General features: G+C 35.3%; 1 protein-coding gene and 1 non-coding gene across 4 annotated transcripts in view; both read left to right on the top strand.

The window, feature by feature from the left end:
* Positions 1-15,305, top strand: part of RAB3GAP2 (RAB3 GTPase activating non-catalytic protein subunit 2) — a 105,687-nt gene that overhangs the window by 37,785 nt on the left and 52,597 nt on the right. For 2 of the 3 annotated variants that reach the window (XM_032289279.1, XM_032289280.1), the window contains 7 exons: positions 1,988-2,111; positions 2,830-2,911; positions 4,796-4,843; positions 4,922-4,997; positions 5,297-5,398; positions 9,487-9,586; positions 12,706-12,804. In XM_032289279.1, the coding sequence (XP_032145170.1) occupies positions 1,988-2,111; positions 2,830-2,911; positions 4,796-4,843; positions 4,922-4,997; positions 5,297-5,398; positions 9,487-9,586; positions 12,706-12,804 (631 nt within the window). The remainder of the gene's footprint in view (positions 1-1,987; positions 2,112-2,829; positions 2,912-4,795; positions 4,844-4,921; positions 4,998-5,296; positions 5,399-9,486; positions 9,587-12,705; positions 12,805-15,305) is intronic. The other variant, XM_032289281.1, reaches the window with a different exon arrangement.
* On the top strand, positions 14,435-14,565 carry LOC116559146. Its single transcript, XR_004272339.1, has one exon. It is a non-coding gene; the product is annotated as a small nucleolar RNA SNORA36 family (small nucleolar RNA).

Raw genomic sequence — 15,305 nt, 5'->3', positions numbered from 1 at the left:
AGTTTTTTTATAAATTGAAATTAACCTGCATATCTTTCCCTTCTGTTGCCCTCCCCTTTTGAATAATTCAATCTAAAAGACATTAGGTAGGGCTGAGTAAGGTAGGAGTCTACAGACGTCAAACCTAGAAGCCATAAGAGAATAGATGGATAATTTAGCTACATAACAATAAAAAAATTCTACATGGAAAAAAATAAGCCATCACAAATAGGAAAAACTATTTGTATCACTTATGTTCAAAGGGCCAATTTTTTTTATATGTAAAGAGTGTATGCAAATCAATTAGATAAAGAGCAGCAACCCAACATGTAATCTACAAAGGAACAGAACAAACTGTTCATAGAAAATTATGCAGTTTGTTCCTTTCCTTTATATAAAAATGAGAAATTTTCTTAAGTATATGAGAAAATGCCTAAATTCTCATTCATAAGAAAAATGTGCTTTAAAAGTATGTTGAGATACACTTTACCTATTAAATTGACAGACCCACCATTAAAACATCTTTTGAAATGCCTGTGAAAAAGCAAGCACTTTCAAAAATTGCTAATGGGATTACAAATTAATACAACATGTGTGGGGCACAGCTTGGGAATATCCAGCAAATTTACTAATACGCATCCCCTTTGACTCGGCAGTTTTGCCTCTGGGAATTTAGCCTACTGATGCACTTCCACGCAAACTGACAAAATTATAAACTTATTTATTGCAACACAGTTTGTAACAGCAAAAGATTGTGAGCAGTACAAATGTCCACACATGTAGGGGACTGGTTAAATAAATTATAATGCATCCATTTTAAAATGGAATACTATGCAGACATTAAAAAGAATAAAGAAACTTCATGTGGAATGAAGTCTAAGGAATATGTTAAGAGAAAAAAGCAAAATATAGAAGTATGTATATATTATGCTACTACTTTTGTAAGAAAAAGGGAGGAAAAGGGCAGTAAATGTGCATAAAATATCTCCGGAAATACACATAAGAACTGATTGTATTTCTCTTTTTTTTTTACATTTTTTTTTCTCTTTTTTTTTTTTTTTTTTACATTTCTCTAACATGGTCATGAGTTGTGAGAGAACTGATTGTATTTCTCTAGAGTTAACAACTAGATGGCTAGAGTATAGGAATATAAGAGACTTTTCAAAGAACACCTTTTTATAGCTGTTGAATTTTTAACCATGGGGATTTACATATACAATAAATAAACTTCTAATGAAAACAAGGAAATACCTTGTAGGCCAAATAAAAAGAAAGAAGCATAACATTATATCAAATGCTTTTATACATCCTATAACCATAATAAACATCAGATATATTTTTCTTTGCCATCTAGCTGCAGATACCATAGCTATTTTTTTGTGAACAGGATTATTCATGAAATTTCCTAATGCTGAATTATTCCTGGAGTGATTCCTATGTGACTTTTTTTTTTTTTTTTTGAAGATGGAGTCTCACTCTGTTGCCCAGTCTGGAGTACAGTGGCATGTTCTTAGCTCACTGCAGCCTCTGTCTCCTGGGCTCAAAGGGAGTCCTCAGCCTCCCAAGTAGCTGGGATTACAGGTGAGCACCACCACACCTGGCTAATTTTTGTGTTTTTAGTAGAGACGGGGTTTCATCATGTTGTCCACGCTTGCCTCAAACTCCTGACCTCAGGTGATCTGCCCGCCTCAGCCTCCCAAAGTGCTGAGATTACAAGCGTGAGCCACCACGCCCGGCCACTGTGTGACATTCTTTTAATGCCTTGCTCATTTATATTTGTTTATATTTAAATGTTTTACATTAATATTCAAAACTGAAGATTTGTTTATAGTGGGTATTTTGTCAGTCATCTTTGGCATGTTTTGATAAGGAATATTATGAAACTGTATGAGAATTAGAAATATTTTCTTTTCTATTTTTTCTTTCCCCTCACCCCTTGAGGCAGGCAAGCTGAGTTTGAATACTCTTGGCATTTTTGCATATGCAATAATTGTAGTTTTACCTACAGGAAGAAGAAGGAAATACTTGGAAAACACAAAAAACTTCCTGGCTCCAAGATTGTGTTTTATCCTTATCTCCAACCAATGATCTTATGGTGATAGCTCGAGAACAAAAAGCTGTATTTCTAGTGCGTGAGTATCCTATTATTTTCAGCGACCTTTATTTTGGTGGATTGGATAGAAGAGAAAATGGATTTGGTGGAAAGAATATAACACTTTTTATTTCCCCTCTCTCTCTCTCTCTCTCTCTGTCGAGGTCATTGACCTTTTCTTAGTAACAATGTGAGTGAGGTGATTTTCAACTCTAATTTGAAAACTCGTAATATTACAGATATTACAGATTTCTGGTGTTTTGGACATAACATTTTAACTCATAATTTTTTGTTGAAGATTAAAATTGACTTGTTTTTCATATCTTATAGATCTACAAACCTTACTCATCAAAGTAAGATTATGTGTAAAATGTTTGTAGAATGGTCTTACAAAGCAAATTTACCCTCCAGTAGCAAAGATCTAGTAGAAAAATTTTCTCTGTCATCTGAAGACAAAAGTAGTCTTGAACTAGGCAGGATGAGCATAGGAATTAATAACTTTATTCTACAAGAACTATGACAACATTATATAGGTTGAATTGGGAGAAGGAGAGGCTAAAGGCCAGGAGACTAGGTGTATTATAAAAATCTTATAAACATTTTTATTTTATATTTACCTATAAAAAAGACCCAAGTCAGTTAATACACAACTGTTAAATTTTATAATCATATTCTAAGGGGAAAGAGCAAAATTTATAAATTACTGTTTTAGTATATTGTAGCTAAAATTATTTTATATGTTATCTTAATTTTTTTAGCAAAATGGAAATATAGTGATAAAGGAAAAGAAGAAATGCAATTTGCTGTTGGTTGGAGTGGTTCTTTAAATGTCGAAGAAGGGTAGGTGCTAGTTAATTTATGTTTCTCTGTGTGTTACATGTATGTATGAAATAGTTTGACTTGTAAGTGAATCTATTAAAAAGTTTGATTGTTTGGTTAGGCACAGTGGTTCACATCTGTAATCCTAGCACCTTGGAAAACCAAGTTAGGAAGATCATTTGAGCCCAGGAGTTCCAGACCGCCCTGAGCAACATAGTAAGACCCTATCTCTACAAAAAAATTTTAAAATTAGCTGGATGTGGTACATGCACCTGTAGTCCCAGGTACTCCAGAGGCTGAAGCAGGAGGATTGCTTGAACCCAGGAGTTTGAGGCTGCAGTGAGCTATGATCATGCCACTGCATTCCTGCCAGGGAAACAGAGTGATACCCTGTCTCTTAAAAAAATAATAATTTTTTAAAATAAGAAAGAAATTCATTATTTGAAATGTTTAGTAAATGTATATGCATCCTAACCTTAGAGGCTGTAGAGAATGATTCAGTCAGCAAATTTTATGTATCATGTAATTAGTTTTAAATTCTGTTGTAAGATTTAAGGAAGAATTTAAAAAGAATCTCATAAAACCCTTTTTACATTTTGTCTTCTCCCTCTGTTCTCCATTACTAATTTTATTCATCCAAAAAGTCAAGGGCAATCATTGTCTTCTCTGCTTTGCTGACATTGGGCTTATGCTTGAAGGGTACGGTACCACATTAATTCTTAAAACTTATAAATACTTCAGAAATGCAAGTTGGTACATTAGTTTCCTGCTGACCCAGTAAAACTTTTATAACCATGATATCCAGTGTGGTTACATGATGGAGCTGCTAGCCTAGAACCTCGAGCCCAAAACTGGTTTTCAATTAAATTTTAATGACTTAAAACTGTCTGATCAGACTGAATAAGAAAAGCCTTCAGACTTTGAAATCAGGTAAAAGACAACCAAGTGGAAGTGCCTAAAACATCCCTGGCACATTGTAGATATTTGAAATATTCTCTACTATTATCAAAATAAATGGTAATATTTCCCCTTAGACCATTTAGACTAAGTGTTTTAAAGTCATTTGATTTCTGTCAGAAATGCAAAGCAAATGTAATACTTTAAAATCAGTGAACAAACATGAAGATGAATTTTGTTCTTTGATTACCTAGTATGATGTATGGAATAGAAGTGTTTATAGTTTCTTGGATAAGCTGGTGATCATCCTCAGGTTCGACAGATTTAACAAAAGCCAGTGGGTAGGAGTTGTTTTGATTTTGAGACTTAGTTTCTGAGCTCCTGACAAATATTTCAAATCTACATGTCAGGAAAATAAAATATCTTTTTAATGGAACATCACACCTAACATGTACTTGGAAATAGATTATCAGAGCAGTTTCTGCAAAATAGAAAAGAAAAACCAGCAAGTTGAACACATAAGCTCCTAAAATAATGTACCCTGCAGAAATGCAGTTTGCATGTCATGTGACTGGCAGTTCCTCAACCATTTGCCCAGCTCCTGATCTCAAACAACGAGGCAGGCCAAAGTTCTTAGCTGAAGCAGAGGAGAGGAGGGGAGATAGTAGGAAATGGCTGCTTGGGGATCATTTGAGGCTTGCTCAGCTCTGTATACAGTCACTTGTGTAAGTAAAATTTTGCTTTCTGTACGTCCATGTTTTTCATGACAATACAGAGTGAAAAATTGTTTCTTATTAGCCTCAAATGAGAGCAGCATTACATTTTATGAGAATGAATTTTAAGGACCTTACCTGTGGTGAAGTTTTACTGTATTTTTACTTATGCATCAGATAAAACTGTTCACAGAAGTCATCTTCCACTTATTATCCTTTAAACATCCAATTATGGAGAAATAAAAGTAATTGATGAGTTCAGTGGAAAAGCATATGATTTTGTTTTTGTTTTTAGGGAATGTGTAACCAGTGCTCTATGTATTCCACTAGCAAGCCAAAAGAGGTAAGGATGAATAAGAGTTATCTGTTGTCTTTGCTTTGATTTATGAGTTGTTAAGATAATAAATTTTGTTTGTAACAGGAGTTCCACTGGGCGTCCTGACTGGACCTGCATTGTGGTGGGTTTTACTTCAGGTTATGTACGCTTCTACACTGAGGTGAGTTGAGTTTTCAGCAGCTAGAAAAAATACTATTTGACTGCATCCCCTTTATACTAGTTTGTGACTTTATTACCTACTGCCTGAAAATGTGTAGTTGATGCTTTATGGGGATAGAGGCCAGGACAGACCATGGCAAGTTCTGGTAGAAGATACAGAGAAGAGGAGCTGTATTCTGAAAAGAGTATACTTGGTATCTCTGGAAAACTGTTGGGGAAATGGTACACTCTGCCTGGTGATACCTGCTCAGATATATTGGTAAGAAAACAAGCAGGGCTCTTCTCTGTGCTTCCTCCTAGAATGGTGTACTCTTGCTTGCACAGCTTTTGAATGAGGACCCAGTGCTTCAACTTAAATGCAGAACCTATGAAATACCACGACATCCTGGCGTGACTGAGCAGGTAGTGTAAAAGATTGTGTTCCAACAGTAACAGTGGCATTACTTTAAAGCAGTTTCTCTCCTCTTTTAGGGGGTAGAAACTTAACAGATATCTTTGTCTTGTGGCACAGTTAGCTCTGCTGTCATATTCTAGAAATATAATCTATTTGTAGCTGAAAAAGAATACCAGTCTTGCTTTTACTTATTTAATGAAATATTGTATGTTTCTTTCTACAACAAAGTAAAGCACTTTAGTTAGAAGCCAAGAAAATTGCTTATTTTTAGAATTTAATAGTGACTTAATACAAAAATATGGTATTATATAACCTTATATCTTTTTTTATTTGGATTTAGGTGCTAACATTACCCAGAATAAAAGAAAAAAAAAAATGCCTTCTTGTTACTAGTGCTACTACCTTGTACTTAACTATTTCCCAGAAAGGGGGTTACTAAGCTTTTGTTCATAGTGGAAAATACATTATATTCGTTGAAGATTTCAGTGAGAAAATAATACTGTTTAGTATTTAAGGCTGTAACTTCTTAGGTGCCTTATAAGATTTTGGCTGTCTCAGTCAGAAAATAATTGTAGGGCATGTAAACCAATATGCTTTTATTTGTTTTGCAGAGTGCGTAATCAAAACTATGTAATATGCCTTCCCTTTTTTGTACTACTTGGCCTCCAAAAGATTTCAAATAAACAGATATATATACTGTATGTATATGTTAATTTAATTTGCATGGGAGGTAGACTGGAGCTGTTGAAGAAACTTAACTATCTAGTAAGAGAGACTAGGATTAAAATCTAATAATATCTGTGTATGAATTAATCACTAATATAAAGCAATACCTAATTTATTTGGATGGAATACATTCTGTATGAGCTTAGAGAAAGGAGAGTTCAATTTGGACTGGGAAAATAAGAAAATTTCATTGATGAGGTGAGATTTGCTCTAAGCCTTGAATAATTGGTGTAGAATTTAATTAGGTAATTGAAAAAAGGGGAAAGTGTTTTAGGTGATCAGGAGAAAATTTGAGAGAAGATTCAAACGTAGAACTATATATGCAACTACAAAGAAACCTGTGTTATAAAACAATGAGAAACTGTCAAATAGGCAGAGTGGCCAAATTTGGCATAAATCCAAAAGCCAAGTGGAAAATTAGAATTGATTCAGGAAATGAAAGAAACTCCTAAAGATTTATGAGAAGAAAGCGATGTAATCAAAGGAATATTGAAGATTTCTCTCTTCAGGATAAACTGGAATTCGGGAGGCTGGTTATCCGGTTTTTTAAGTTATCTATAACAGATGTGGAGTGCTGGGAGCCAGGACTAAAATGGCTATGGGAAGAGAGAAGGGAACAGTACAAAAATTGTTTTGAGGAAGCAATTAATAAGACTTGGTTATTGTGTAGAGATGTACAACTTTTTAAATGAGCTAAAGATGTCTCCAAGATACTTATCCTGAGGAGTGCCATTGTCAAAGTTGGAATAGGGGACTACATTTGCAGTAAATGTTATTAAATGTGGCTTCGCACTTGTTGAGTTTGAGGCAGTGGTAGGAAATAAAACCAAGTTATTGGTGTCATGTAATGATAGAAAACTGCTGTATAGGCACAGAGACTAGATTGGACATGATAGTTGAAGTCATAGATAATGAATGAATTCTTTCAAGTAAAGCATGTAGGAAAATAAAACTGCAGGCTGAAGACTTAAGTCTTAGAAACTAATAATACTCATCATATTCATCATAAGGAGATAGGAGAAATTGAACTATTAAAGGAAACAAGGAACAGCTGGAAATCAAAGAAGATAATCTGTGAACTGAAGATAACTTTCCAGAGATGTTTCTCAAATTTCTAAAAATTCACTGGATGATGAAGCTTTTTAAAATACATTAAATTTTGTCATGTCTATAATACTCTTTTTTAGACATGGGTGGGAAAATATAACTAACATTTAAATATTTGCTTGCTATTTGCTATACAAGCCAAGAAAATCATCTCAAAATTTTTATCGAGAAGGAAGTCTTTGCTGTTACTCTGTATTCTACGTTAAACATCTCTGGATCTAACACATCAATTTATATATCAAAAATATCTTCTATTTTCTCCTTTTTAATACACTTCCAGATTTGTCAGAGATCACAGAAGCATATTTCCTCTAATTCAGTTCTGGGAGCAGTGAATGTAGTAAGGGTAACAGTAGGTTATTGCAGGAGAGGATTCGAAAGAGAGAGAAAATCTCCTTCTGGAATTTCAAAGAACTTCTTTTGTATAATAGCTTCTGTAAAAATAACCTCTGTCATCTAGCGCAATATCTACAGATTTGGGGCCATTGGTGTTTGTATTAGTGTTTTCTTCAGGAAGACTACCTGGTTTTGGAGATAATTGACTTGCTGGTTGTTAGGTCTTTTCTGTTTTCTAGCTCCCCAAAGTCAGTGAGGAGGCTCTCTCCCTGCTGCCATGCTCACTGAGTCATACATTCTTAGCCTTGTGAACCTGTCATGTGAGAACACATGCCGTGTCCCTTCTTCACTAGCTTATGCCCCTTATGCCCCAGAATTCCTTTTTAGAAAGAGAAACAGCCTGACAGTCTAGTAAAAAAAAAAAAAAAAAAAAAAAAAAAAGGAGCAAGGCAGATCTCAAAAGAAATTGGCCTAAAAGCATATAAGAAAATTTTGAACCTTAATCTAAGAGCTATAAGAAAATACAATGAGATAACTTTTCACTTTTCAGATTGGCAAAGATAAAGATTAACAAACTTTTGGTGACAATATAGAAAAACAGGCACCTGCCTGTATTGTTGGTGGAAGTATAAGTTGATAGGTACTTTTTGAGGCAACTTAATATATAAGAGAATGAAAATTGTGAATACTTTATGACCCAACAGACCCAGTTGAAGAAATTTACACTTAAGTAATATCCTACTAACATGGAAAGATATGGACAGAATAATGTTTATTGCAGTGATGTTTATAATGATGAAAATATATTAATTCATAAATATTTCTTTACTGCCTATTATGTGCCCAGTTCAGTTCTAATCCTTGAGGATTCATTGGTGTAGCAGACATACAAGGTTCCTGCTTTCATGGAGCTTACAGTTTGGGGATGGTTGAGGGAAACCAACAGTAAGCAACTAGAGATGTCAAGGTGATTCCAGTCTCTGATAGGTACTGTAAAGGAAGTCATGTTGATGAGATAGTAATGAGCCAAGAGAATAGGTATGTTGTTTGAGATGGAGGTTTAGGAGCAGCCTCTCTGGATAACTAACATTTGAACTGAAATCTGAATGACCAGAACAATTAGGCAGGTGAAAATCTGGGAGGAGACGGTCCAAGCACATGCAAAGGTCTGAGGGTAATGATGACCCCTCATATTTGCCAGGTCTTGCAGCCATGGTTAACGAGTTCAGGTTTTATTCTAAATGCAGAAGGGAGTCATTGGAGAGTTTTAATCAGGAGATTGATTTGATCTGCTGTGTCTCATGAAGAGCACACTGGCTGTGTTGAACGTGGATTGTAGAGAGCAAGAGTGAAAGCACGAGGCCAAACTGAATGTCCATCAATATGAGCTGGTTAAGTAAAATGGGGCACATAAAATTAAAGACTGTGCAGCCACAACAGAAGATTATTTGTTCACTTATTGAAATGGAAAAATGTCACTGACATATTATTGAGTAGTAAAAATCACGTTAGGATACTATATGTGTTGAGGATGTGTTGAGACATGTCTGGGATTTCAGGTGAGTTTTCTTCTGTTTTTACGTATTGTTTGTATCTGTGCAATGGGTATATTTATTTTTTATGAAATTGTAATTCTTTGTGTTACTCTCAGCATCTTTGAGACAGTTATTCACCATACACAAAAAGGTTGTATTTGAAAAGAATTTTAGGTCTTCGGCAAAAAGGCACTCTGAAGTTAATTTTTGTAATCTATTTTTACTGTTGTTCTGACTGATATTGCTTTGGGTGTTGGGTGGTTGATGGTTTAGTCCCAGTATTTTTTATTTTACATTATTCATGAAATTCAGGTATATTAAAAAAATAGATGAGCTTATTTGATGTATCTAGTTAAGAACATTTATTTTTTTCTTTCTTATTTCTTAAATAGAACGAAGAGTTGAGTATCTTATATCCCGCTGCCATTGTGACTATTGATGGATTTAGTCTTTTTCAATCTCTTCGTGCTTGTCGAAATCAGGTAGCAAAAGGTAATATTTGGGCAAGAAATATTTAACCTATGATGATGTTTGTTTTATTTAATTTTACCTGCTTATGGAGTTAATTATGTCTTCTAAATACAGAAAGACGTTCTGAACTAGATTTATGGGGGAAAAACCTGCCTCCTGTAGAGATAAGGGAGCATGTTGAGTAGATTGCTTAGTAAGGCAGAGACAAGGGCTAAAACATAAACACTCTTCACATGTTGCTTTTGGAGAGCGTGGTCAGCACAGGAACGCCAGGCTTTCTTCACTAATTCACAATATGGCTTGCCTACTTAGATTTCCAACTGTATTGACAACCAACACTGGGGTAAAGAATTTAGTTATATCTGGCTGAGGTACCACCTTTTCACTAGATCCGCAGCTAATCAAGGCCAATATCCTAAAACCTTGTGACTGTACATTGCACCTGTCCTCACTGAGGTTAAAGATATCACTATGTGCAAGGGAAATGCAAGATCCTACAGATACCACTGTAGGCAGGACGTAGCAGGGAGTCAACATGAGCTTCTTTTTGCTAACTTGGAACACTCAGAATGGAGAAAAGGCCTAAACTTCATGTGTATATGGGCCACAATATTATTTTCAGACTTAGGGTTGAAAATTGCCCAAATAATCAAGAATTCTTGCTTTTACTACCTATAATTTACATTCTAATGCTGTTACATCTTTGGAAGAGATATTTCATCAAATTCAACATGCCATTGATTGTAAGATACGCTATTATTTTATGTACCACTAAGAAGAAAAACTATTGCCAGTAAAAGACACACCATCAATTTTCAGATCTCAATTTCAGAGTTGGGAAGATATGGAAAAGAAGAGTCTTAAAACTAGTGAAAATATGAATGGTAACACTAACTTTTTTTTTTTTTTTTTCTGGGATTGAGTAGAAGAGGCTTAATGGCCCCAAAACAAAGTTTAACTTTGGTGGAAAATGAAATGGCTGATAATACCAATTATAAAATAATGATCTATTACTAGCTTATTAAATTAATGAACTTCTTACCTGCAGAAAATTGCCTTTTGATATATAGATTAAGGGTATGTTAAATGTTCTCAAGATAATGAAGCTTATGGTGGATTAAATTTAAATAATTTAAGAGTATGAAAATAGTTATAAAAATTTAAACAAATTCTGACCTAGTAAAAAAGCGTATACTAGAAAAAAACTGCATAGCCAAGACTTCAGAATTTTACCAATCATGTCAACCTGCTAAAAAAGAGAAAAAGTTTTGATTGCAATATAAGATGCTGCATTTAGACTAAATTTAGAAGTAATTTTATGAACCAGTAAACATATCCTAATTAGCCTGTGTTTTCAGGAATCCGTCTCAACCATTTAGGAGTTAAATTTTGTTTTGGGGCCACCAAGGCTCCTCTACTCAATCCCAGAAGGAAAGGGGAAGTCAGTGCCACTACTCATATTTTCGCTGATTTTAAGACTTTTCTGTATTTTAACAACTCTAAAATTGGGATCTGAAATTATTTCTAAATCTAGTACATTGCAGCATCTTATATTGCAATAAAATTTTTTTCTCCGTCTTTTTTAGCAGGTTGATATGATTGGTAAAATTTTGAAGTCTTGGCTGTATGGTTCCTTTTAAAAAAATTTATTTAAATTTTTATGCCTATTTTCATCATCTTTTAAATTTTTTAAATTTAACCCACCATAAGCTTCATTATCTTGAGAACATTTAAAATACTTAGAATTAATATATATCAAAAGGCAACTTTCTGTGGATAAGAAGTTCATTAATAGAGATAGACAATTTATAATTGGTATTATCACCCATTTGATTTTTCACCACTTTCGAATTTCTGTTTGTTTGTTTGTTGTATATAAGACCATAGAGCCATTTGTCTCCAAGGAAGTAAGGAATTAAGCCACTTAGTGCCCTTTTGTTGTAAGTTGCTGTAAAAAGACTTCTGGTTACTTAGCTATAAATTGTGACATTTATTTCAGCGTATGAGAAAGTTATCATTTCTTGGCCTTACTATCAATCTTCAATGTTTAGAGGATTATATTTTTTCTTTATTATTATTTTTTCACTTTCCTGAATAAACAGCCAGAATTCAGCGGTATTCTAATATGCAGCATGGGAATTTGCCAATTAATGGGATATGCATGAATCTGTGGCAAGAGGTATAACTGCTACTTTTCCTTTTCTTACTCAGTAGGTGAAGGGACTGAGGTTAAAGATTGGCATTTCATTCTTTTTTTTTTTTTTTTTTTTTTTGACAGTGCTGTTGCTTTTAACATATCTTTCTATCAAGTCTGGTCTCAGTCACCCAGATTAGAGACATTGCTGTATGTGTACTCTGCCAGGTATATCAGGTTTTTAGTTTTTCACTCAGTAAAGCACTGATTCCCATCACTAGGATTTTATCCACTTTGTCAAGAGGGAGAAATTTCTTACTTGACATCACTTGCAGTTTGAATGCACTTTTCTTTTGTTTTGTTTTTGTTTTTGAGATGGAGTCTGCCTCTGTCACCCAGGCTAGAGTGCAGTGGTGTGATCTCAGCCCACTGCAATCTCTAACTCCCGGGTTCAAGTGATTTTCCCACCTCAGCCTCCCGAGTAGCTTGGACTACAGGCGTGTACCACCATGCCTGGCTGATTTTTGCATTTTTACTAGAGATGGGGTTTCACCATGTTGGCCAGACTGATTGCAAACTCCTGACCTAAAGCGATCTGCCTGCCTCAGCTTCCCAAAGTGCTGGAATTACAGGCATGAGCCGCCGTGCTCAGCCTGAATTCACTTTGATTTTTAGTAGTAGTAAAGGATTTTTAATAGTCTTCTTTAATTACTTGAGTGTTCAAGAATCTTTTTTTCTTTTTTTTCTTTTTCCTTTTTTTGTTTGGAAGCACAGTGATTTGTATTGAGAATCTTTTGTGACAGCCAACTTAGTCTTTTAAATGTTTGCATTTTATGATCATTGTCTTGGTATAAATAAATCTCACTTTATGCCCTGTTTTCATTACTTTGCCTCATTATTACCTGAAATTTTAGAAAAATAAATTAGTATGGTTTTAATGATTTTTTGTAAAACTTAATTTTATCCATAATAATTAAGTTTGGATTATCTATTTTATCTTTGGTAGCTGCAGCATCAGGCAATGAGAACATACAACCACCACCATTAGCTTATAAGAAATGGGGTCTACAAGATATTGACACTATTATTGATCATGCTAGTGTTGGTAAGTATTACTATTTAAAATTCTCTTGGAATTTACTTCTTATGCTTTTTTACTGAAGTATCTCATTTGTTAGAAATTGACATTTATTCTTTATTTATTATTATTATTTTGTTTGAGACGGAGTCTCGCTGTATCGCTGAAGCTAGAATGCAGTAGGGCAATCTCTGCTCACTGCAACCACCACCACCTCAGCCTTCCGAGCAGCTGAGATAACAAGCGTCCACCACCATGTCTGGCTAATTTTTGCATTTTTAATAGAGACGGAATTTCATCATGTTGGCTGGGCTAGTCTTGAACTCCTGACCTCAGGTGATCTGCCCGCCTCAACCTCCCAAAGTGCTGGGATTACAGGCGTGAGCCACCATACCTGGCCAACATTTATTTTATTTTATTTTTTCTTTATTCACTATCTCCAGTAATGGCTATAAGCAACAACATTTATTCTTATGTGAAAAAATGCATTGTTTTTGGTGAGACATCTGGAGGTTCAGATTCAGAGCATCATAGGCTTGTATCTTTAAAGCTGGGGATGGTGGCTAACACCTATAATCCCAGCACTTTGGGAGGCTGAGGTGGGGGAATCACATGAGGCCAGGAGTTCAAGATTAGCCCGACCCACATGGTGAATCCCTATCTCTACTAAAAATACAAAAATTAGCCTGGTGTGGTGCACACCTGTATTCCCAGTTGCTTGGGAGGCTGAGGCAGAATTGCCTGAACCCAAGAGGCTGAGGTTGCAGTGAGCCAAGATCGCACCACTGCACTCCAGCCTGAGTGATAGAGCAAGACTCTGTGTCAAGAAAACAAAAAACAAAAAGAAATGGTAGCAGTTTCAATAAAGATTTAATTATGCCCTCGGCCACAGTATTGTATAGTTTTAAATCACTCACTATTTGACTCATTTTTCTACAGACAAATTTGGTCTATATAATGACCATATAAATTAGTCTTTTAAAAATGTAACCTTGGTCAGGTGTGGTGGCTTGCACCAGTAATCCCAGCTACTCAGAAGGCTGAGGTAGGAGGATCTTCTGAGCTTAGGAGTTCAAGACCAGCCTGGGCAACGTAGCAAGACCCTATTGCTTAAAAAAAAAAAAAAGTAACCTTTAAACCAGTAGAATATAGATAAAAGTAGATTTCTTCTTGCAAACCTGTAAGAGAGCTTACTGTGTTAGGTATTGAGGGTATAGAAATGAAAAAACATGCCTCTCTGCTGTCTGGAAAGTGTGAGTCTAGAAGTCTAGTTAGAAGAAACACATGTGAATGGCTACAATAATGCCTCATAATAATTGTAGCAAAGGGACCAGCTGTAGTGGAGCAGAGGAGGAAACATTGTTTCTCCAGTACACTATACACTTTTACTAGATCTACGTGCATGTTGGCTAGAATGCCTCCTCTATGTTTGCTCACTTGGTCAAGTTCTACTCATTCTTTGCAAACTGGACACTGGGAAAGAAAGAGCAAGGGAAAAAGGAAGGAGTATGACTCAAGAGGGGCTAACAAGGTATCTGACACATAGGCCATCTTTCTGTTTACTGCATAGCTTTTATTTGGAATACTCTGTAATAAAAACCTATTGGTAAACATTTCAGTGTATCTACTTTTTTGCTAGCATAAAAATGCTACAAAATTCCAAAGTGTTGAGTTCAGTTCAGGGGAACTTCCCTGCTCTGTTAATTAAACTTTGGAACATTGAAACTGGCTAGGGAAAATGATTGGATAGAAAATATTATTCTATTCATTTATCCCCAGCCTACAAAATGAAAAAAGGTCCAATAAACGTTATTGTATATACATCTTTATGTAAAGGTCTGGTTAATTTATTCAACGAATAAATGAGTACCTATTAGTATTTGTGCTAGAAACACAAGATAGACAGGACACCACCCTCATAAAGCTTACATTTTGGTGATGGGGAAACAAACAATAAACTAAATGAATACATATGATAATATCAGACTGTTAGTGGGCATCACGAAGAAAATAAACAGAAGGTTATGATAGAGAGTAAAGGAAGAGGGTGCTTTGGATAGACTAGTGAGGAAAGGCCTCTTCAGGGACGTGACATTCAGACTGAGACTTGAAGGATGAGAAGGAACCAGCTATGGAAAGAGGTGCAGGAAGAGCATTCCAGGCAGAGGAGCATCAGGTATATAGGTGTGGGAGCCTTGAAGATTTCAGAGTGTTCAAGAAACAGAAAGGGGGTTGGTGTGACTTGGCGGTAAAGAGTGAGGGGAAAACAGGACAAGGTTAGGCTGGAGATGCAGACTAGGGTTAAATCACGTAGGGATGAGGAGGTCAGATTTTATTCTAAATGCAATGGATGTCATTGATGGATTCTAAGTAGGGGATTGCATTTAAACATATCTCTCTGTTTGTTCTTTAGGGAGATGCTTGTAGAAGAAAGCAAGGAGACCAGTTAGGAGTATATTACAATAATTCATGCAAGAGAGAATGATGGCTTTATGGTGGAGGCAATGGAGTTGGAAGGAAGTAGACAG

Source organism: Sapajus apella, unplaced genomic scaffold (genome assembly GCF_009761245.1).
Source record: "Sapajus apella isolate SASKATOON/1434 unplaced genomic scaffold, GSC_monkey_1.0 scaffold22, whole genome shotgun sequence".
Lineage (NCBI taxonomy): Eukaryota > Metazoa > Chordata > Mammalia > Primates > Cebidae > Sapajus > Sapajus apella.
This window is presented reverse-complemented; position numbering and strand designations above follow the sequence as displayed.